The sequence below is a fragment of the Apteryx rowi genome, unplaced genomic scaffold (genome assembly GCF_003343035.1).
Source record: "Apteryx rowi isolate R43461 unplaced genomic scaffold, aptRow1 scaffold_580, whole genome shotgun sequence".
In the NCBI taxonomy this organism is placed as follows: domain Eukaryota; kingdom Metazoa; phylum Chordata; class Aves; order Apterygiformes; family Apterygidae; genus Apteryx; species Apteryx rowi.
In genome coordinates this window covers 422,044-444,828 of record NW_020450850.1, presented here as the reverse complement: position 1 = coordinate 444,828, position 22,785 = coordinate 422,044, and the positions used below count along the sequence as shown (strand labels likewise).

The 22,785-nt window shown below is 36.3% G+C and overlaps 1 protein-coding gene across 1 annotated transcript in view; it reads right to left on the bottom strand.

The window, feature by feature from the left end:
- Nucleotides 1-4,283: 4,283 nt before the first annotated feature.
- The window catches only part of COG6 (component of oligomeric golgi complex 6), a 57,099-nt gene continuing 38,597 nt past the window's right edge, over nucleotides 4,284-22,785 (bottom strand). The window contains exons 13-18 of the mRNA XM_026082529.1: nucleotides 18,396-18,527; nucleotides 17,706-17,873; nucleotides 15,610-15,717; nucleotides 13,996-14,049; nucleotides 11,387-11,466; nucleotides 4,284-6,856 (exon numbers count right to left, since the gene is read on the bottom strand). Coding sequence (XP_025938314.1) covers nucleotides 6,709-6,856; nucleotides 11,387-11,466; nucleotides 13,996-14,049; nucleotides 15,610-15,717; nucleotides 17,706-17,873; nucleotides 18,396-18,527 — 690 coding nt within the window. The 3' untranslated portion in view covers nucleotides 4,284-6,708. The remainder of the gene's footprint in view (nucleotides 6,857-11,386; nucleotides 11,467-13,995; nucleotides 14,050-15,609; nucleotides 15,718-17,705; nucleotides 17,874-18,395; nucleotides 18,528-22,785) is intronic.

Below are 22,785 nucleotides of genomic sequence, written 5' to 3'. Positions count from 1 at the left end.
AAGGGAGAAGGACCTTTAAGAGCTTAGCCAGTCTTTTAAGCAGGGAGTCATCTTCTGAAAATCATTCATAGTCTCCTACTAAAAGTTCACAAGGCTGCTAAGCTACAAACAAGGACACTAAAAAAATGTGTCCTCTTTGGACTTTCATCCATTTCTGACTCTGTTCTTTCAAGGTCAACTTCAGATCCAGCAAATGAGCTCATGTCCTGCCTATCCAGCCTGGCACCGCTGCCAACGCCTTTCGCAGAGTCAGGACTCCACACGGCTTCAGCAGGTGAGCCCAGTGCTCTGCCCCGGCAAAACCTGCTCTCGCTGAGCGAACATGTGGGGACAGCCAGGGACTGATGCAGGAAGCACTGAGGCAGCTCTGTTTTCTTCCCTTTTAGCCTTCTCCCTGACTCCTGGAATGTGTTTGCATATGGTGGAAAAAATGCAAAGAGCAGTGAGAAGCGGCCAGGAAAGTCACCCTTCCTGCCTGCGCTTGGCATGGGAGTCAGGCTCCATCTGGGGAGCACAGACACGCGAGCCGATGCTACCAGCACTAGCAAGGAAGTAAGAGAAGCCCCTGATCTGCGCAGCAGTTGACCTGCCCAGAGATGAGCTGAATTTTGGGGGTAATCCATTTTGGAATTAAATAGGAAAATATATTATGTGTACAAACTCAATTAGGCTTGCAGCTAAAAAACCACAAAACACGTTTTGATCTGAATACTGGCTTGCAAGGGATACAAAATATTTTACAAACTTTAGAACCCATCTTCTGCTTGCCATTTTCATTAATGGGCATTTTTATTCCATCCTAAGCAACAGCAACAAGACTAATTAGTTTATCAAGTACAACAAATGATTTTATTGACAAAAAAGAATCCTTTGAGATACACATTACATTCACAAAGGATTAAATTACACTCTATTATCCATTTTCCTTAAAATAAAGATTACTTTGATAAATCACAACTAATGTTATCTTTGGCTGATAAGAACTCTCCGCTTATTTATGTGGGTTCTATAAATAGTGTGTTCTGAATTTTTTTTTCTCACTAAATATAGTCAATGATACAGTCTGCCAGGCATTTTTCTGCAATTTGACAATGCCACATCTGTGAACTAGGCAGCAAATGAAAACTTCATTGTCTCAGTATGAAACACGCAACAGATTTTTTTTCATCAGCCACTCTACAGTAATATATCAAACATCTTTAAGCCATATCTTGCTTGATCAGGGTTTTCTTACTGCTAAAGCAAGGTAGTCAAAATAAACTTTTTTTTTTAAGCCTTGGTGGTTCATCTTTCCATTGTATGCTAAGTCAGGTGTGACAGCTGTAGCATGAGTGGGTCATACCCTGATTTAGAGCTTAATGCATTTATGAGTAAGTGGACATTTTCAGGTGTAAAGGGCTCCTTTGCACATAAGTCTTTCCATAGCTTTGCACTAGAGGATTTGGCAGATTACTGAAAATTGAACCACATTATCCTTGACATGTTGAACAGTCAATCAAGGATCAAGGAGGCAAGAAATGTCTTGATTTTACTTCCTTTCTCCCACACAACCTCTACATAGAGTGGCTCACTACCCAAGAACGTAAATAGCTGGGTAAATCAGGAGACCACCTTTATGTGATGGGAAACCCCCACCTGTTGAACATTTGGTAACCACCATACGCTGGGCTAGACTGACCATACAGACTTGAGTGCTAGCCTGGCAGTCAGGTGAAAGTCTAGACAGGGAGCAAATGCCTAATTCAGCACAGCATAGGAGCACATGCTCACCTTTAAAAAAATGGTTGCATTCCACTTGGCTTCTCTGGAAAATGATCCCAAAAGTCCTCTCCTGAACTGAGGCACTTTGCAGAATCTGAGCTTATAAAAAAGGAAGAAATGGTTTGGAAGAATGGAAGAATGTCACAAATGGCAGTGACAGCTGGTTGGAAACATTCAGATTAATTGAAAAAAGATTCAGATTTAGAACAGTTAAAATGAAACTTTTTGAAGTAGTAGTTTGATTCTGATAATGCCAACCTGGCTTCTTGCCAGTCACCCATGCAGTGGGCTGCTGGGGAGACCTCTAGTTTTATTCTTGGCTGTACAAGCTTCCAGCCCCTTCGTAGTCTCTTAGGGGGCTGATGGAAACACAAGACGCCACAGGAACTCAGGTTTCAGAGCTACAGCTATTCAATAGCAAAAACTCCCGAGGATTTCGAAGACACATAGCTCTGGGGTGGCCCATCAACACATAACATCAGGGTATATCCATTCCATAGAAAATTTGGGTTTTCATTTTGAAAGGGAACAAAAATCAGTGTCAACCCCCCCCCCCCCAGTTCCTCTAATTCCATATGAAGGAATATGAAATTTTCTCTTGTACATAACAAATACCCAAGTTTAAGTTACATTCACTTCCCATTTTTTAAAATTCTTTCAGGAAGGAAAAAAAAAAATGTTCCAAATTCAGCTTTGTATGTCACTGCGTGACTCAAAGAATCTCACTATACTCCATGTTATCCAAAAGGCAGACTGGGTATAGCAGTTGCAGGATTGTCTTGAAGTTTAGTTTGTGAGGTGTTTTGAGAGCACTGGGGAAAAAATGTAGAGAGGTTCTGAAAGTTTGTTTAAGAAGTAAAGCCAATCTGTGAAAGAATTAAGTTATATCACATACCTTTTACTTCTACTGTTTCTTCTAATTTGCTTTTTGAAATTCTCCCAACTATTTAAACATAACTCCAACTTAGCATCAATTTATGGCATCTTGCCCTACCACGGCTGTTTTGGATTACTGCACTCATCACAAGCAAATGGTTCTTTTCCCGAATTTTTCCCTCAGAAGCAGGTGGCAGTAGATTTCGAACAAACACACACCCATGTCTGTGTTGCTTCTAACAAGGGTGTATTTTAGTCATGGAAATAAGTCTAACCCCTTCATTTAATTTTAAAAATTTTAATAGCCTTCCCATCCCCTGGGTTCACTGGAAAGTGACTCAGCAAGGCAAGCAAAGGGATTAAAGAACAGCTAGAGTTTTTAAAATGAATGGAAAAGTTTAGTGGTTCTGAAAATATTTCCTCCCCCAACACTTATTTCAAAAACTTTAATACAAATAATTACATCTGAGTCTATGAAGAGACAGAATGCAGGTCTAGAGTCATAAATCACAGAATAGGGAGAAGCACTCTGAAATGCTGCAAAAGAAATGTATTATCACCKTTTCCAATCCCTTTAAGTTTCTCTTTTTCTACATTAGAAAAAAAAAATCAAAGTGACTGGACTTTGTATGCTTGCTATAATTAAAACAACTTCTACATTTTGTTTTTTTGTGATAGTGTGTATATTTATAAAGAGAGGGAAGGAGAAAATTGTATATACAAGATTGAACATAGAGGCATTGTTACTTGTATTGATTAACAGCCCTTGGATCTACCTCAGACTCAACTCTGTAGCTTACTGTTGGCTGAATACTTCTATAGGCGAGAACATACACTGGAGAAGGTCTAGACTTCACTCCTCAGAAGAGCCCTTATGTACAGACCACAGAGCCAAACTCTTCCTTGCTTATACTGTCTCTTGCCTCCTGTATTTTGCATCGATTTCTGCACAGCTGCTTAATTCAAGAGAGCTGCCTCATCTCAAGGTACACAACAGCCCAGGGGTTAGGATGCTCTCCAGAAATGAGGCAGATGTCAGAGAAACTCCTTTGGCCCAAAACCGAGCTCTCCCATCTCCCAGGAAAGTGCTCTTTGTATCAGAGAACTATGCAAAAAGAGGCCCTTTAGTTATCTACTCTCAGAATTAGACTCAGCCCAAGTCCCAAACACAGGGAGCTACATGCTAGAAGTAGTATTCAAACACCTCTTTACCCAGTTTTCCAGTAGGCTGGCTGCATTCATATTGCTGCTCAGCCCAAGATAATGGGTTCGCTCTCTGGAGGCACGCCTCTCCACAGAAAGTATCTAAGGACCAACAGCAGATGTGCCGAGTAACTCAGCCCAGCCAGTAAGCATCTCTTTAAGCACAGTGGTGCTCAAGTCAGATCTACGATAAGTAATCTGAATATGGACCCAGCACTGATGCCCGGAATGATTCCATCTGCTACAGCATTTATGGGTCATCCATCAAACCGAGCAATTTGAGGACTGCAGCTTCATTCTTCCTGGTGTGGAAATCCAGGATATTTATWAAATAAAGATGTCAGAAATGCCAAACTAGAAATGGCAAGTCAAAAATCTCATCGCTGTTTCCTTCTTCCTCATAGGAAGGCAGGCATAGGAAATAACAACATGGAAGACAGAAGTCAGCAAATCAAAAGCTTTTATTGACATATTTTGTCATCCGTGACCTTTTGTCATTTACTTCCATTGCACAGACCAAAATTAGTGATTGATTCTAATTTTTATAAGTTACAACTTTTATAGTTTTTGTATTATTAATAAGAGGAGAAGATAAAGTCATGGATAAGTCTCTAAATGGACTTAAAGACAGGAAACAATTTTTTATGAATTGTCATGCAAACTACTGACTGATTATTGGAGACAGGTTCATTTGTAATTTGAGGAAATAGTTCTCTGAGTATGTTAACAATAAGCTAATCTATAACCCTTTCACAAGTGATGTAATTTTCACATATTAGATAATAATTGTAAGCATATTAAGCAATATCAACATTATTAAACAACAAAAAATAGCCTTCTGAATATACACTACAATAATGCAAAGTCTAAATCATTTAAAGAGCCTTACCTACTAAGAGAGCATAATTTTCCACTGGAGCTCTTCTAAGCTTCCTGAATTTTTTTGTCTAATAGATTTGGAGTTTCTAAATGGAGTAACTCCAAACATAATATTCCAATTTATAAAAGAATTTGTCTGATCCAAGAACTCCAGAGACACTTAAACTTTCAAATCTTATTTATATTATACCAACAAATTATGCCCATTAAAAAGGGAGATACTGCTTTAGAGTGGTATTACTACCAAAGCTGATTTCTGAGCACACTGGATATGACTTGTGTAATGAGTTTTCCAAGAGATGAAAATGTATTGTTGCTGCTTTTCTCTACACCTTGCTCTTTTGCAAACATTCACTAAACTGCAGATTTGGCTACAACTAAGTATATACTTTATATCGGGAATATTATCTTTAACAAAAACTTCCATCTTAAATTTAAATATAACTGATTCAATATGAATGACTGCTCATCTCCTCCCTTAACATACATAATTATGCAACAGCTAATATGAGTGTAAATTCTAGCAACTGAAATAACTCACAGTGTGATACCCATACAACAACTCAGAGAGAAAAAAAAAGTTAATTTCTCCCAAGGAAAGAGTTCTCCTAAATTCTCCTTTAAAAACAAACAAACAAAACCAAACTCCTTATACTAACTTTTTTTTTAACCCTGAAGTCTTCTGGGTTAAAAGACTTCCCTGAAAGAAGACTACATTTCTTTTAAGAAATGTACAAAAATATCACGAGGAGTGACAGACAACAGGTGTCCTACTTATTATATATTTTACTCTTTTACTAGAAGGAAAGATCCCTGAATTACAACTCTCTATATATGTATAGTTTCTAGACAGAGCATGTTCAACTTTGTACTGAAGGAGGGAAGAAACAAAACCTTCACTCGTAGCTCACTACACATCAGCCAGGCACAACTATATACCCTGGCTCTCCCACACAGTCCCCAGAACAACTTAAGGCCGCCACAGTTGCGCCTAATTGTAATTTTTAGGAGCACCATTGTGGACGTGTAAACCACGGAAATCTCTTAGTATGTTATTAATTGAATAAATGCTTGTGCTAAAGCAATTGAACTTTTTCCGTATTTACAAAACAAAACAGAAAAAAGAACATGTACGTGTGAAGGAGGAATGGCCATACTTCTGTGCAAATCACCTTCCAAACCTACACTGTTATTGGACTCAACCTTAAGAGTTCTATCTGCAAGTTTCAATTGATACAAGGATTCCTGCAGAGGAACTGCGCTAAAACAAAATCCTTCCCAGTAAAGCAAAATTATAAAAATATTACTTAAAACATTAAGTTCCAGATTATGTACATGCATGTAGTTCAAATATTTCTCTTTCTTACAGAAAGTATCAGAACTAGCAACATAGATAATGGATCAAAAAACCCACAAAAAGCACACAAATTTTGCCTCCAAGATTTAATCAATAGGATTTCAGAAATGGCATCAAATATTCTAAAATGATTTATGGGCTGTAAAACTGACATAACTCAAGACATTCAAAAGAACATCAGTTGTATTAAAATTATACAGTATCAGTGTTTATTGATGAAAGGCTGAGAACAACAGAATGAAAGAACAGGGAAAGGAGCAAATAAAAATAATGATGAGGTTTATAAGAAATACTGTTTCAACCCCTAGTTGAAAGGATTATGTACAGCAAGGCAAAAGCTTCTTTCTCCTTTACTCCCTTTTTCAAAGAGATTGCATACTGTCAAGGTCCATGTCCATTAGAGGAATGCATTAAAATAATTTTTAATCTATACTCTATTTTCTGGCCTATAGAAAGTATTCAAAGACACAGGAAAGACTAGACTTCTGTCAAGCAGATTAAGCAAAACTGCATTCCTACATATTTTAACCATATAGTTATTATAACTCAAAACTCAATACAGAAAAATACCATAATGCAAACACTGAACAAATATAGTATTATGGATTCAGATAATTCTGGGGGAAGCAAGACTATGAAAGGAGTGTCTGAACTTGATGAGGAGTTCTGTGTAGTATGGTTTCTGGATCCTTATATTCATTTGAGGGGTTCATCACAGCTGCATATAATTCACCGTAAGCTCTGCAGACCAGTTCTGTTGACTGTTTCATTATCTGCTCTCTAAAAAACAAAACAAAAAAGAAATTGCAAATTGTAGGGAGTATAACTACACTACACGCAAGAAATTAAATATAAAATAAAAATGCAAAAAAATGGAAAAATGTCACTGTCACTGACAGTGACACTGTAAGTAACTGTCCGTTATTAAAAAGTCCTTATACTTCAACTGTGAAAACAGCTTAAAGTTTTATTATAAAAGAAAGCTCTTCCCTCTCTTTGTATTGTACATACATAAACTCACATATATGATCTCGATAACCAAGAAATTACATTCTTTATTTCTGCCATCATGAAAAAATGGCAAAGGATGGAAAAAGAACTACATTTAATTTGCATACAGTATTTTTTCACCTGTACTCTCCTGCACTGTTTAATAGAATGATAATCTTACTGGTCTGTCTCTACCTCCTGGGGCTGCTGGCTGTCCTCTGTAAATATATATATTTTTTAATCTACCAGCAAATGTATTATATTCATATTATCTTGACACCACCTGATTCCATAGTCTGTCAAGGAACAGGAAAAGCTGAAGGTGATAGCGGTCAAAGATTTAAAAGTTACTATGGTCTTTGACAAACAATGCTATAAAGTCTGTATCCTGTTATTCTTATGGATCAAAATGAGTAACAATGTACAGAGATCTGATGCTAATGTTCACAGAAAAGTTTATTATTTTTTGAAGACAAACTAATATTTTTATTTTACTTTGTTGAATCAGTTTGCTTTAATCACCATGGCAATATATTTACAGTTGCACATGCATTTTTATCTATCAGAAGCAGTAGTTACAACTGTTATATAGTCAAACCTGTGCAAATGGACCATCAGGAGAAACTGAGGTATCACAAATTCCAATTCAGCACTGCTCTAATATGCAGCAAAGAAACAAAATCACCAAAATTGCATCCACTAAAATCAGTGCTGAATTTGTCAGCTCTTGGGCATAGTGAGTGGGAATTGACAAGTTAATGCAATCTCAAATACCAAGTGTGTAGAACTTTGTGTTTTCAGGAATATTAAGAAATGGAAAACATGATAAAGAAGATTAAGAGACAAAAATTACATTTTATTCCAATGCCAAGTATCCAGCCTTTGGATAAACATGATCAAGTGGCTGTATTTCTAGATTATTTAGAATACTTGCAGATAGACTGGCCTTATAATAGCAAATCTAGAAACACTGTTATATGGGAAATACATTCAAGGTTTTCAGGTAAACAACTGTCTCAACACAATCTCGAATCACTAAGCTGTGTAACATGAAAATGTTTTAGGAAAACATTGCACAATGGAATTTGTATAAAGCTTACTAACTGTATTACACAGAATACTACTATACTGAAAGAAAAAGTTTATTAAAATGTTCCAGAGAGCTGAACAGCATCAACCAAGTCTTTCCATCAAATATCAGTGTCATTAATCACCACATTAGGATTTCAGTTGCCATAACAACATGATACAATTTATCACTAACACAAACTGCAGCACTTTCTAAAAATAGTAAGTAATTTCAGCATTCAGTTTCTGTGATCCAACACAAATGAAAAGAGCTTTACGAGACCAACAACCACATATATAAATAGCTTAAAATTTTTTAAATGAGCAAAGGAATTTGAAAGACAACAGCATGCACTAGCAAATATTGGAGGGAATGTTCTTCATGGTCATAAAGTTTGTATTATATTACCAGTGAGTTTTCACTGTGTAAAAAATACACTAGTCCCTTACCAGAAGCACATGGTCTGATTTTAAGAATCAAAGAACTGGTTGCTTCCAGCTCAATAGCTGGAGAGTGGATCACAACTACGTGATTTAGAGGACAAGTCTTCAAAAATGACACCAAACCTCTGTAAAACTAACTTGAAAATCTGAACCACTATAACAAGAGATTAAAATTATAGTACTTGTCGAATGTTTTCCATGAATTTTGGAAAATTACTGAATTTTGCATATTTACTACAGGTAAAAAGAAAATAGACTGATTCCACACATATGCACCTAAGTAAATATGTATCTTGACTTCAGCAGGATTCCTTGTGTTTAAAGCTACACATTTGATGCCTAAGGGATTAGCAGAGTTTTTATTTTTAATTCTGTGTAGAAGCTGACCTATAGCATTGAGTTACAGCAGGTTAATAAATTACTGTGTGTCAGCTGAGCTGTAGTGGCTATGGTAATTTTCCTCATATAGGCTCCCCACTCACCTCCTGGCTCCCTACTGTTGCAAGATAACATGAATTCAGCTTAAACTGCAGTAAGAGAGGTTTAAAAACCTCATAAATGGGATGAGGCTATGAGTGCATACATAACCAGTTTATCTTGGTTCATCTGACAGAAAGAAATTATTAAGCCTAAGTAATTTCACTGTTTGCCTGAGTCTTTATGGTAGCATAAAGTCTACCTCTAAAAAATTGCTTCTGTGTTAGCAGTGAAAAATTGAGGCTTTCAAAATACATTTACTGTTACTATGATTTTTAAATAGACCTACATTAAGAAAAAGACCAAGAGTTAAAAATCAGGTTTAATAGCTTGACACTTAGAAGCAGAATTTCAAATGCTTCATTTACATTATTCTTTAATCTCATCTGGTTGATATGTACTGGAGTAGAAGAGTAACTCTCATACAACAGAGTTAGTTCTGCTGGCTGAGCTGTGGGAACAGTAACAGCAGAGAGATCCAACAAACAGCTGAGAAGAAACAATATCTCGTAACGCAACAGTCATTTCTTCAGTGATAGACTCAAGGCTAAGGAAGCACTGGTCTTATGGCACAAAATTGTTTGTGGACGAGGAAAACCCAAGTTGAAATATGCTGGTGTTATGGATCTACAGTAACATATTAAAAAGTGATACTGGTTTATGGATCAGCTTAATGCTAGCATTTATATTTCTATGCTAAGATTATTAACAGGTCCTTGGGCTTGTATTTTTTCCAATATAGACAAGTTTGAAACTTCAACCAAAAAAAAAAAAATCTGGAGTTCTACAAGCAAGTTGGTGACAAATTCTAACTGTCCAGTTCAACGAGTCAAGACAATATAATGAGGACAACTAATGTGAATAAAAAACCTTTAAGTGAAAAAAAAGCTTAGTACCTTAAAATGATAAAAATAGGGTCAAATAATGAACATTTTGATCATTATTCATTTGGTTCCTGAGGACTTCAGTGAACTATATATGAACTCAGGCATTTGGTAGCCTAGGCCAACAAATAATAACTTATGTAATTACCACACATCTGAAAAGACCTTCAGAAAGTTGCTTGGGTAACAATCTTCTTTCTCCAGATAGCAGAGTGTTTAATGATTTCATTTTCAGACTATCATTATAGGYAGACCACGCAACTATGCTAGAAGTTGCAAGTGCTCAGCACTTCTGAAAAGCAAGCTTAACTGGTTTATCTAATACTGCTCCATGGACTGACAGTATTGAAAACAGAAATTGGTGTTTGGACTTCCAATCCCCCACACAGACAATGTCTGTCCTTTTATTCAGGCCACGCCTACGTACTTCAAAAATTTTTACTCAAGCAGATTAAAACAATGTATTTGTGCCAAGACCAAATAGTTAACTGAAAACAGAGTCTAGAAGTTGTATCTGAATCACAGAGAGGTAAGAGATGCATACATCGTGCAACCTGTTCCAGTGTTCAACCACCCTCACAGTGAAAAAGTGCTTTCTTATGACACTGCAGGACAGATAGTAATAATGAGACTCCAAACATTATGTCAAAAATATGATGTACCAGTCACAATTTTTCATATGTTATGTAACTTGTATTCTTCACAAAAGCATGAAAAATAATGTCAAGAAAACTTTTTGATCAGTGCAGCATATAATTTTCTGAATTTAAGTACTACAAAATTACTTCATATGGTTCATATTTAATTGGAAAGAAATTTTTGGCATCTTCCCTAGCCTTAGGGTTCAGTTGGCCCTTATTTGTTGCATTTTAGAATATATTCATAAAACAAGAGAAGTGATACATAACAAAGTCCTCACTTCCACACTTCAAAGTAGAAAAAAAACCATATTATGTGAAAAGTAAAGTAATCTCAGCACAATAATTGATGAGACAAGAATGTCAACATTCTACAGTAGAAGACAACAAAGTTGAAAAATTCTAGACTTGATGCAGCAGTGGGGATAAAAGAAAATTTGAGTGGAGAATTACATATTTCATCTTTCTTTGGAAGGCTTATAAAATAGTTCTAAAACAATTTACAACTAAGTTAACAAAAAACAATGCCAACACAATAGAACATGTTCAGAAGAGATGAATGTAATTTATTTTGATATTGCCAATTAAACCAGGAGTAACAGCTTCAGAAAGTTACAGAATTACATATTCCTAACTGCTTGTTCAAGAAGAGGAGAGGCAAAACAAACTGAATTGTGACCTGAAGGACATTGCAAATGTGATTACAGCTGATAACTTGAATTCTCTATCATGATCCACTAAAACCTAATCAAATTCATCTTTCTGATTATTATACAAGCACAATAGAAACTCAGAGTTAAGATACTTACTTCACAGTGGCACTCAGAAGGAAATTCAGCTGGGACATTAATAGACTATCTGGATCAGACAGATAGCGATCAAACTGAGCCTATGGGCGGGAAAAAAAGAGAATATGAGATCAGCATACTAAAAACTTGCTGGTATATGAAGACAGATAAAAAAATACAGATCTCTGAAAAGCGATTACATTAAAATCGCACCTTCTTATTTGATGGAATTTGCTGTTTTTATTTATTTAAGAACCTAACACAATATAAAATATTTAAGGCAGAACTTAATAGTCCAAACCAGATGTCTGACTTAAGTGTTGAAGTCACCAAAATCTTAAGTTTCTGATCCTGAGGAGTACATGTGGAGGGCATAAATAATGACAATTCAGTGTTCGTAACTAGCTAAGTTTTCCGTGCAGCTGGTGGATATATGTTTGCACCCCCTGAAAATCAGACCTGGTCTATTCAGTGCAAAGGGAACACATTAGCCTCCAGATAGCAACTCAGCCTGCCCAAATTAGACATTACTACTTACTGAGAGCACAGGGGGCACTGCTTAATAATCCAGTGAGGACTTAAGTTGGGAAGAACAAGACCATGGGACCTAGTTGAGGCTCCTTGGATTATTCCTAGGCTTCCTCCTCCCCCCCCATATAACGTAGTATAAAATACTGCAGTGATTTGATTCTAGTAGTTTTGGAGAAGAAAACACAACGGAGGAATGTCACTACTATCTTCTACTATCTACTAGGTGATTATAGAGAAGATGGAGTCAGATGCTTCCCAGAGGTGCATAGTGAAAACATGAGGAACAACTGACAGAAGTTACACTAAGGAAAATTCTGATTAGATTTTAAAGGAAAAATTCTCACCAAGAGCTTTGTTAAACACTGAATATATTACCCAGAAAATCTGTGGAATCACCAACCTTGGAAATACTCAACAAGACAAGGCCCTAGGAAACTAACATCTTAGCGAGCCTACTTTGAGCCTTCCAACCTAATTTATTCAATGGTTCAATGACTCCAGCAGTTCACTGCTGATCCATTCCCAGCTTGGTGATAGAACTGGACTCCTTCCAGCTTGGGTCTCCTCCTGGACCTGTAGTTCCTGTATTCCTTATTACCCAACTTAGTTTCAATAAGAGACATGCAAGATGGCAAATGCCATCATGCAGGATACCCTTCTGCTCTGCTTCACTGGGCAAATCTTTTCAAGCTGGTAAAACCTAAAATCCAAGTCCAACTATCATTCAGATGTGCAGGAAGTAGGCACAAATCACCAGTTAAGTCAGTAATTGTTCTCATGACTTAGCTTTTCAGGGTTATCTGCCCACATTTGGAATGTAGCAGAGCTTTAGCTGAGAGAAAAGTAAAGACTTTACTAGAACACTATTTCTGAGCACACATGAGCAATTTAAAAGTCAGGGACCGAGAAAACTTTTCAGGTTAAGTTGTAAGGCAGTGAATTTGACTGTAAATTCTTTACATGGTTAGAGCCCTAGGAAGAAGACAGACTAGAATGACACTTAGAATTTACATGGGTTTAATTTTGGCATACTGGGTTCCATCCTGGTTAAAGTGTGTTCACACAAGTACACATTAAACAAAGCTATGAGGAAAATAAGAGAGTTTGATTCTTACATAACTACTCAGGTAAAATTATTATGTATGGCTATAGACAACTGAGTTACATATATGTAATTTAGAGGGGCGGTGCCCAAGCTGTGGTCTTTAAACTCCTGGTTGGTCTACAAGGCCATGAGAAGTAGAGACCTATTTAGTAATTAAAAAAGAAACAGCCTTCTCCTCCCCAAAATTCAAGCCACTGTGTGATCTAAAGATTTTTACTAGACAATCTAAAGATTTAGACTAGAACTCTCTTTTTGTGAGTGTGTGTGCATGCAGGAAGAGTTACAGTTAAGCATTCAGAATAAAGCTGAACTTGGCTAACAAGAAGAGTGGAAGTTCATATACTGTTGGCTACGGAACTGTGAGATCACTATCTCTATGGAAATTAGCCTTGTACACACTAAGAAAAAAACATTAGCTGATAATTTGTTTTAAAATATATTGTAGCTTTCAACCAAAAAAAAACAAAAAAAAACAAAACCAAAACCAAAAACTGTTGCATATGCCCAGCACTTATCTCCTAAGYTTAGCTGAACTATTTGCATAAAGTGAATGCCTTAGGACTAAAATTATAAATGATAGCAGACCTATATTTCAACGCATTCAGGCAAAAAAAAATTTGGGGGATTAAAACTAATTAGAGCTAAGCATTTGCTGTTAGCAATTTATGATGACTCACAGAATAACATTCTTGTAAGTAAAGTTCTGTTTCTCAAGGCTTAGAAACTAATATTCTATTACTATCAGTTCATAAATAATTTATAAATATATGTATATGCATTTATTACTTGAAGCAGTCAAATTACTATAAATGAAGAAAGTATTCCCAGACACGTAATTTAGCTATTATTGAAGAGGATGATTGGTTAGTTAGTTGTGTTACCCAATGACTTGAGCTAAAGAATTTAGATGAGTATCCACTGTTTCATACAATTAATAGTATTCTTTCCCTTGTCACAGCAGTAACACCACAATATGAAATTGAAAAATGCTTACCATTGCAGCCTTCAAGGACACTGAATCTAGACTTGGCAAATTTGAAAGAGGACCCTAAGAATTAGCAGTTGAAGGAAAAAAAAAATCTTATTAAAATATGGAAAAAGATAAGAAATAATCCTACAGTATGTCCAGTACTAATTGTTACTTATTTAGGAAAYCACCAGGATTTTACATGTTTAGAAGCTCAATCACCACACCAATACTGGAATGCTGTAACAGTTCGTTTGTATTCCATTACTTTCTTCAATTAAAAATAGCCAATACTGAGTTCTTCATGTGTCCTTTCAGACCCTTTTCTTTCTTCTTTACCATTAACTGACAAGGTCAGGAAAAAAACTCTTCCACAAGGTCTGGGACAATAACTGAACTGCAAAGTTGTCCACATCCCTTTAGTACTGTGGAATTACAGAGGGCAACTTCCTTCTAAGTCATCTGCTCCTGGACCCTGCAGAAATGAAGTCTACTTGCAAACAAAATTTCTTTGCTTACATGGCATTAGAATGCATACATGCTGTTTAACCCCGCAGTAAATCCTGCAACAACCTTGTCCCAGCAGTCAGCCAGCTTGACAGATTTGAATGAAAATACTACCAGAAAGTCTATCCACTTTGCAGATTGTTTAATAGAATCAGCCCTGGTCTACAGCAGAATCTGAAATTGATTTTAGAATAGGAGATAGACTCATGACTAGGAAACCAAGTGGAATTTGTAATCAGATAACTAGTACATTTAAAATGTTTCTCTTTAAAAATCTCTGTTGAGTTTGAGCAATTTATGCAAAAATGTTGGCTGAAGAAAAAACATGAAGCTCTCCCAACACAGTGCTGTTTTCTCCAGAAATGTATTTCTTCACTTTAGTCAGAACTAACTTTATGATCACGAAAGGACATCGGCATAGGCGAAGGGAAGAATATGGGGTGTATTTACACTTATCCTAAGAGCTGTGGTTCATAAAAATAAAAGAGCAGGAGCTCTGAATTCCAGTTTTCAGCTCATTCTAAAAAATCTTATGTTGTCACTTTCATAATCTCATTGTCTTGGTGCTAGAACAGCCAGAGCAATGAATAAACACACAAAAAAAGATATTATAATTCTCATTAATATTAATCTGCCAATTTTTCACAGGAGAAAAACAAGGCAGTAGTTGTCTAATGCATCCATGTAATCTATTTGGTGCATGGTGTTAACACACGTGATGAAAAAAATCTGAATGCTGTATGCACAGTAGGTCCAATATGTTCTAAATGTCATGGAGGTGGTATACATATTGACTACTTGGGTTTTAGAGCCAACTTTACTTGGACACGTTTTGAGACATATTAACCAGCTATACAGTGATTCTGAGAATGCAGAGCCTGCTGAGGGTACTCAGATCAGCTGCACAGGACTGACGTATTCCAAACCTGCTTGGCTTGCTGTATGTACAATGTAGGGGAAATCTGTACTTGCAAGGTGCCTTTGGCTAGTAGTCCATATGAAAAAAAAAAACAAACAGATATTACTGAGTTTTTGCTTTCACAGGAAACTTATTTTTCAAAAACATTGCTGCCAAAATTGGTACAGTTGGCATGTATGCAGTGCCTCCTGAACATATAAATTATATCAGCTTACCTGTTCCAGTTTATGTTGCTGCACAGTGTTATATATGTAACTTAGACCAGCTCTAGTTAACACATAGGAAGCTTGTTCATTTATGAGTGTATCTAAATGAGCTTCAATCTGAAATTTTAAGCATAAGACATTTATAAAATGTGCATGTAAATGTTAAAAAGAACAATTTATAGGGTTAAAGAAAAGGTTTAACTGTCATCTCAGAAACAAAAAATAGGAAGGAGAATGATAACCAAACAAGGAAATATCACAAATACATACAGCGTAATTATTTTAATCATTCATTTATATATTTTAAATTATAAGAAGTCCCTCCCCCCCCCCCAAAAAAAAAGTTAACACTTATCATGTGTGGCTAATAGAAGAGCCTAAATTTTGCATTTGTAAAATCAACAGCCCTAAAAATTAAGGATAACAAAGCTCTAATCTTATAAATTGCCATATCATTTTCTTTGTGGTACTTTGTTCCTTGATACGTTGCTATTTTGTTCATTTATTCATTGAAAATACATGATAAAAAAATAAAAAATCAACCAAACCTTACTGAAAATATTGAAAGCAACATGGCAGTTTTGTCATAAACAACAAAAAACAGTCTTTCATGATGAAAATAAAACTGAAACTAAACCATGATTCAATACTGATAACCATGTATTTGAAGAAAACCTTCAACTGAAAGGACCTACCAAAATAGAAAATTAGATTATAGCTATCAATTTTGCTTTAATTCTCTTCCTACAAAAATGTCTTTTATAAAAGAAAACATCTCTAATCATATTCATAAATATATTTTACATTCTTAGTGTAACTTTCAGTTTGCAGAGAAATCAGTAAATCCAGTCACAGCTGCAACAATCTTGAGTATTCTCAAAAAGATTTGGGAATATATACATTATTACTTCATTTTTATAAGTAACTATCCCACATTTGTTTTATTTCTCTATCTCAAGCAAAAGAAAAAATTTATAATTTATCAAATTCTAGCAAGAGTTGTGTATCTGATATTTTAAAGAGTTCACATTCTTACTTCCTGAAATTCTTTAGACAAATCCACCTTTCTTTTTTTAATTTAAAATGCCTTCCCGAGTTTTTTTCTATGAAGAATGTTGTTCTTATTAAGTAAACTATTTTAACTCCACTTTAATAACCTACTTATGTATAATCTTAAGATTTTTTTCAGTCTATTCCTGTATTTGCATAATGGCTGAAGAAAGCAAATGGCGTTAAAATGTACAATCTTCAATTCTACTGCTTATTTGAAGAATAAATAAATTGCAACATTTACTGTGGGAAAAAAGCTGTGATAGTGGAGATTTGAGATCCCCTAGAGACAGTTGGTGGGGGCTCTTTTTTGTGGCAGAGCTAACCGGTGCTAGAAATTCTAATTAGGAGTAGATGGTAAAAGACAGCTCATGGCAGATCTTTATTTGTCACCTTCAAATAAGAATTGTGACCTTATTCCATGTCCCCCAACCTCAAAAGCTCTCCTGAGATGTATTACAGAAATGTTCATGTAGCAAACCTATAAATGGGCAGTGCTTAAGTCTTCCCAAGTCAATGGTTTATAAACTACATTTCAATTTCAAAATAGTACCAAATATGAATTATTATCCTGGTATGTTAAGTGAAACCAATAAACAAATGAGAAGGGAAGGGAAGAAGGAAGTGCTGAAATAGTAAGTTAATTTATGCTATATTCTAATATTAACACCCTCTTATGATGGAGTACAGTCAGTTATCTGACTGTTAAGAGCTTTCGACTTTCATTTGCTTCATCTGTGGACGAGTATTAGAATGATTAGGATAATAGAAATTTTCACTGATTTGCGTTTATCTGCAACTAAAAACAAAAAACACCCCATCTTCTAATCAGTTCTTTTTTACTGTTTAAAGACATAGAAGTATAAAACATGTTGTACCCCATCAGCTCTGATAACAGAGATTGCAACCGATACCAGGTAAGAACACCTCTTATCCTAACGTTTTCTTGATTTAGTCTTGAAGCAAAATGAACATTATAAGTATGCTCACTTCACAGCTTACAGTCTGCAAAATCAGGAAGAAGTTCATTTTCTATTTGGGCTGTTAATGCTTACCTGAAACTGTAACATTTCTAGACGTTTGTCAGTGAACTCAAAGAGAGCCAAAGTAGTCTTCATCATATAAAGTGAATTTACCATGAAGGTTGCCATATCAGCTGTGCCTAAATTACTAGCAGACATAGTACACATCTGTAATAATGGATCTAGCACACAAGACAGAACCTAAAATGGAAAACACACAGAAAAGAGGAAGGGGAGGGGAAGGAGGAGAAATGTCATATTAGACTTCTAAGCTCATTCAGTCTCTATCACGCATTTATTCCCCAAAGCAGAATAAAGAGAAATGAGAATTTCCAACTGTGAAAGCAGTTTTCTACTGGATTTGTCAGCAGGTGATCAGCTACCATAGTGATGGGTAAAGTGCAAAAACCTGAGAAGAAGAGATTCTAACCTAGCAGGAAGAAGAGTAACCCACATTAGATAACTGGCAATTGTGCAATCTTGAGGGAGTATTTACTTAATGGAGTAGTAATTGGACAATAGAATTTAGATACTGTGTTAGACTGGCACTCCATACTGTACTGTAATTATCCAATTTGTTAGTCACCATCTTATTCGTGTTAAAAATTGGGGTTTGGGAAAAGTCTCCAAAATGACAGCAGACAAAAAAGATTCATGTTTTACCCGTCTTTTGTGTATCAAGACTAACTTTTTTTTTTTTTAAGCTGTCAAACATCCTTATACCTGCACAAAGTCGGCTTGACGGGCATCCAAAGGAACAACAGATGAGTCGTGAGATGCCAGAACCTCCCGCAGCAAGTTAAGTGTTTGATTTAGTGCAGAGCTTGGGCCAAGATCTGGAGGTGGGAGTTCAACCTAAGGAACAAGATGATCTGCTTTTTTCTGTACTCCATTTACAGCAAACAACATGCAATCTGGTAACGCACATACAACCAGCTAACAGCAAATCCACATATGGCAGAGAAGGACTTCAGTTTCTGACACTGGAGACCTAGTATTTTTCAGGTAATATTTGCTTGCAGCTTTCAGCATAATCATCCCATTCGATAACAACCAAGTAAAACTAAATTCTTCCTTCCACTCGGAYTATGCCTGTTTTACAATCTAGAGAGCTAGACAATCTCCAGCTCCATATTTGTTAGATTAGGTACCAAACAACAGCCATGTTGCTTGGCACCACTGAGGCCACCTTGAGCAGGACTTGCCATAAACACTCCAGAACCTAGCGCAGGCATCGCTCTGGGATATCAGGGCTATGCTGCAACGGTTGGAGGAAGCTAAACGGCTTCTTGATAAGGCTGCATAGCCACTGTCATGCTGAGTGACTGGGTGTGAGAGCTACAATGGGCAGCCACAGTCGTACATGTGACAGCCTCAATCAGTAGCAAGTCTGTACCTTCAGTTACCGGTACACAAGTTAACTGGGCACAAACTAACCTAAGTACACCTATATAAGCTGTGATAATACTGCAAGAACTGGAATGTAGGCCTATCTCAAACATGAGAAATGTGAATCACAGATGTTTAAAAAAAGAAAGAATAAAAGTTCATAAAGTTCACAGAAAAAAGAATACGACTTTCTGAGTCAGGTTGTAAAGTACCTGAAATGGACTACAAGTCTGTGCTATTTTTAACAGAGAATTACATATTTTAGACTTCCTTTGTAACAGGCAAATAGCCACTGTATCATTTGTAAAATCTTTTTATAATATGCAACCTAGCATATTTTTTTCCCCAAACACTTCAGCTCAAATGTAGTTGCAGCTTCTCCTTCTCAATGTAATCCCAAACTGGCTTCCAGCTGCCTCCGGTCCCCTACCAGAATCAAGCTTTCTGGCCTCAGTTCCTCCTGACAACACTCCTTTTCCCTCTTTCCTCTGTCTCCTGCCTGCCCCAGGCCAAATACAGATCTGGCTGGATCATGTGGGAATAAGGAGACCCTGAGGAATACAGAGCATGTGAACACCTCAAGGCATAATCTCTTTCCAGAAGGATAAGGGAGAGCTAAGATTGCCCTGCCTTGTGACTAGCCTGACTGTCTCACTCAAGGTATTTGGGCGCAGTAAAGCAAGGCACTATGCACTTCTGCAGACCTCTCAAGACTCCAGCTCAATAAGGAAAGAAAGCAGCCTTAGATGGACCCCCAAGCCACAGGCAGTATGTTCCATACCTTCCAGAATAAGAACTATTCATTAATAGCACAATAAATGAAATGAGTTTCCTGGGGGGGGGGGGGGGAGGGAGAATGGATTAAAGAGGCAGAGACTGATGGCCAAAGAATCCAAAAGGAAAGCATAACAGACATCTTCTGAGAGTAGCATTCCAGAGGCGCCTTGAAATGAATCTCTACCTAAAGAATGTGCCACTAGAGAAAGAAGAAATTTAACACTCTCTCTTTTGAGCCTGGTCTAGCTTGCACACTTTGTACATTTAGAAAACATTCAAGATACTGCAAATGTCCACATATTGTTGGTAGGACAGATCAAAAAAAATTTTTAATGCATGCTTCTGGATACAAAAAGTTCCACCACGCTTGCTTTCCAAGAGATATCACACTGAATTCGGGGAACTAATGGAGAACTAATTCTAATAACCTCAGAGAACAGTTGTTGTTCAGCCTAAATAGTCTTGAAAGTTTAAAAGGAATATTCTCCTAGCAATGAAGAAACAGTAATTCAGAAAAGGCACTTATTCAGTGCTGATTAGTACCAAAGTTTACTGAAATTTACAGCAGTGAGTGACTTCTTGTTTATTCTTGTTTATTATTAGGGGTATTGATTGGGCCCTGAACACACTGTTCTCAGACCTGAACTGGACCGTGTTCAGGAATATTTTGGCATTAATTTGAGACTTGAGTCTGATGGGGTTTTCACTTCCAACACACACACAGATCATGGCAAAGATAATTTCAGGCTTCTTTGCACAGAACTTTTGTTTCTATCAAATACAGTAAATTCTAGTAAGGACTGGAGCGGAGCAGAGCAGCTTTGTAAGATTATGAAGTTATAGTAGTGTTAATTAAAACAAAAAAGTAATTTAAAAACATCATTCCTCATAGAAAATACTGCCCAGAGTGATAAACAAGAGGTTGGCAGCTTTTTGAAGGGCCTAATCAGCTTTTAATGGAATCTTTTAAGAACCTCATTGGCAAGGAGGTGGAGAAAAAGCACTAGAGAGGTGGAACCTTGGGAAAAGATATCTGGATATTTCATCCTAGTGGTTACAACTGGTATGTGCCTATTACAGACTAAGTTCACTCTACAAATTGAGACCACTTCTGCCACAGTAAGACAGTAGTAGCATAAGAAACTTGAGTGCAAATCTACCAGGGAAGCTTCAAAGAAGCTTTCCTAGGCTCTTTTGAGCCCCATTAGGATCCCACAGAGATCAGCAGGGGTTCAAAAGTAGAATGCCTAATGACATACTTTTCAGCTATTTTTACATTGGACCTGGAAAAGAGAAGACAACAGAAAAATTCTTTTTAGTTTTGCTTTGTCCACATGGATCCACTCAGACCACAACATCAGCCTGTATCACTATACCTATCCATTAGTTGGTTTTCCCAAAACCTAAGAGGTTGCATTCTGACAGGAGCCAAATTATCAGGGTGTTTATCAAGTTTACAGTTCTTCCCATTTAACGTTTCAATATCTTTCCACTAAAAAACTAAACACACAATGTGATTGTAAAATTTAATTTATACACATCTATTCTAAAAAGCACAGTATTAAGGAACAACAATCCCAAAGCTGGATTTGGGATACTCTACTAATAACCTTCTAACAGCTCAGAAAGCATATGACAAGTTAGTTTGACATAATCTCTCTACTCTCACGACACCTTTTATTCCATTTACTTCAAAGTTTTTAATTATTTTTTTACTTAGTAATTTTTCTAGAGTATTACTGAAACATGAAGAAAGATAGGTCTGCCTGAAAACTCCCACCATCCCAATATATTAGCTGGTCCAATAAAACACACTGGCATAGGTTAGTCTAACAGGCTAGTTAAGATGCGTTATCAGTGGACTAATGATTTTGCATGACAATTCTCTCAATAAGAGAACTGTGAGAAGAGTCCGCTCACTCCAACACATTAGGTACTTTGAACTTTGCTTCCAGTTTCAACAGAGCAGTATCTATTTTCTGTGCATTACTTTAAATTAGTACTTTTTTCTGGATTTATCATCTGTACAATGGTAATCTGTACCAGACAGTGAGTTCTGAAGCTATCCTTGGATTATATTCTCTTGTGCCCTTTCATATGTCTCAGTTTCCCGTCGGGATTTTTTCCCAAGAAAACATCCCAGTAAGTTTGAAGGCAATGCTCAACCCAGGATAACCAATAATCTAGGGAATTAAACTGTGGTTATGGGGAAATCAAACCCAAAACCTTATCCTGATGTTCTTCTAAATCCAAAGTAAGTGGTCTTGAGGAGTTAGCATATTTAGCCTTGTCAAAAATATTCCCAGCTATCTCTACTCAGGAGCAAGCTTTGCCTAAATACAATTATGACTTATCAATTATTAGATAGACTGCAGATATTAAAAAAAAGTATACTATAGCAAGACACAATGACACACCAGTTTAATCTAGACAGTTCTCCCCAAACTACAACAGATGAGAATTCGTATAGGTTTAAAAAAACCAAAACAAGTCAAAATTCACTGATAATGACGATTAAATCTTCTGGATTTTGGTAGCTATAAACAGTAATTAAGAAAACATTCAAAATCTTCTTTAAATGAAATAAAATTCTTAGAATTGATTTCCATTCAGAATTTCTTGCTTATAATTTCTAGATTATCAGTAACAATTGATGATACTGAGGGAATATATCATCAAAATGGTGTAACTCACACAGGCTATATTCACCTCTTCTAACGATCTAAACAAAGGAGGCACTTAGATTATAAAAATAAAAACTCCCCACTGGTATTGCTAATCTATTTCCAAAGTTATTTAAATTGCTTTAAGAATTATATTTTAAGCTAAGTAACGAATAGTTCATAGTCTTTGAGACAGACTTAGAAATCCTTTAAAAAGCAAAATATAAGCAATAACCTAGAAATAAGGAAAACCATGATTTCCAGACTGTCCAAAGTGATAAGTA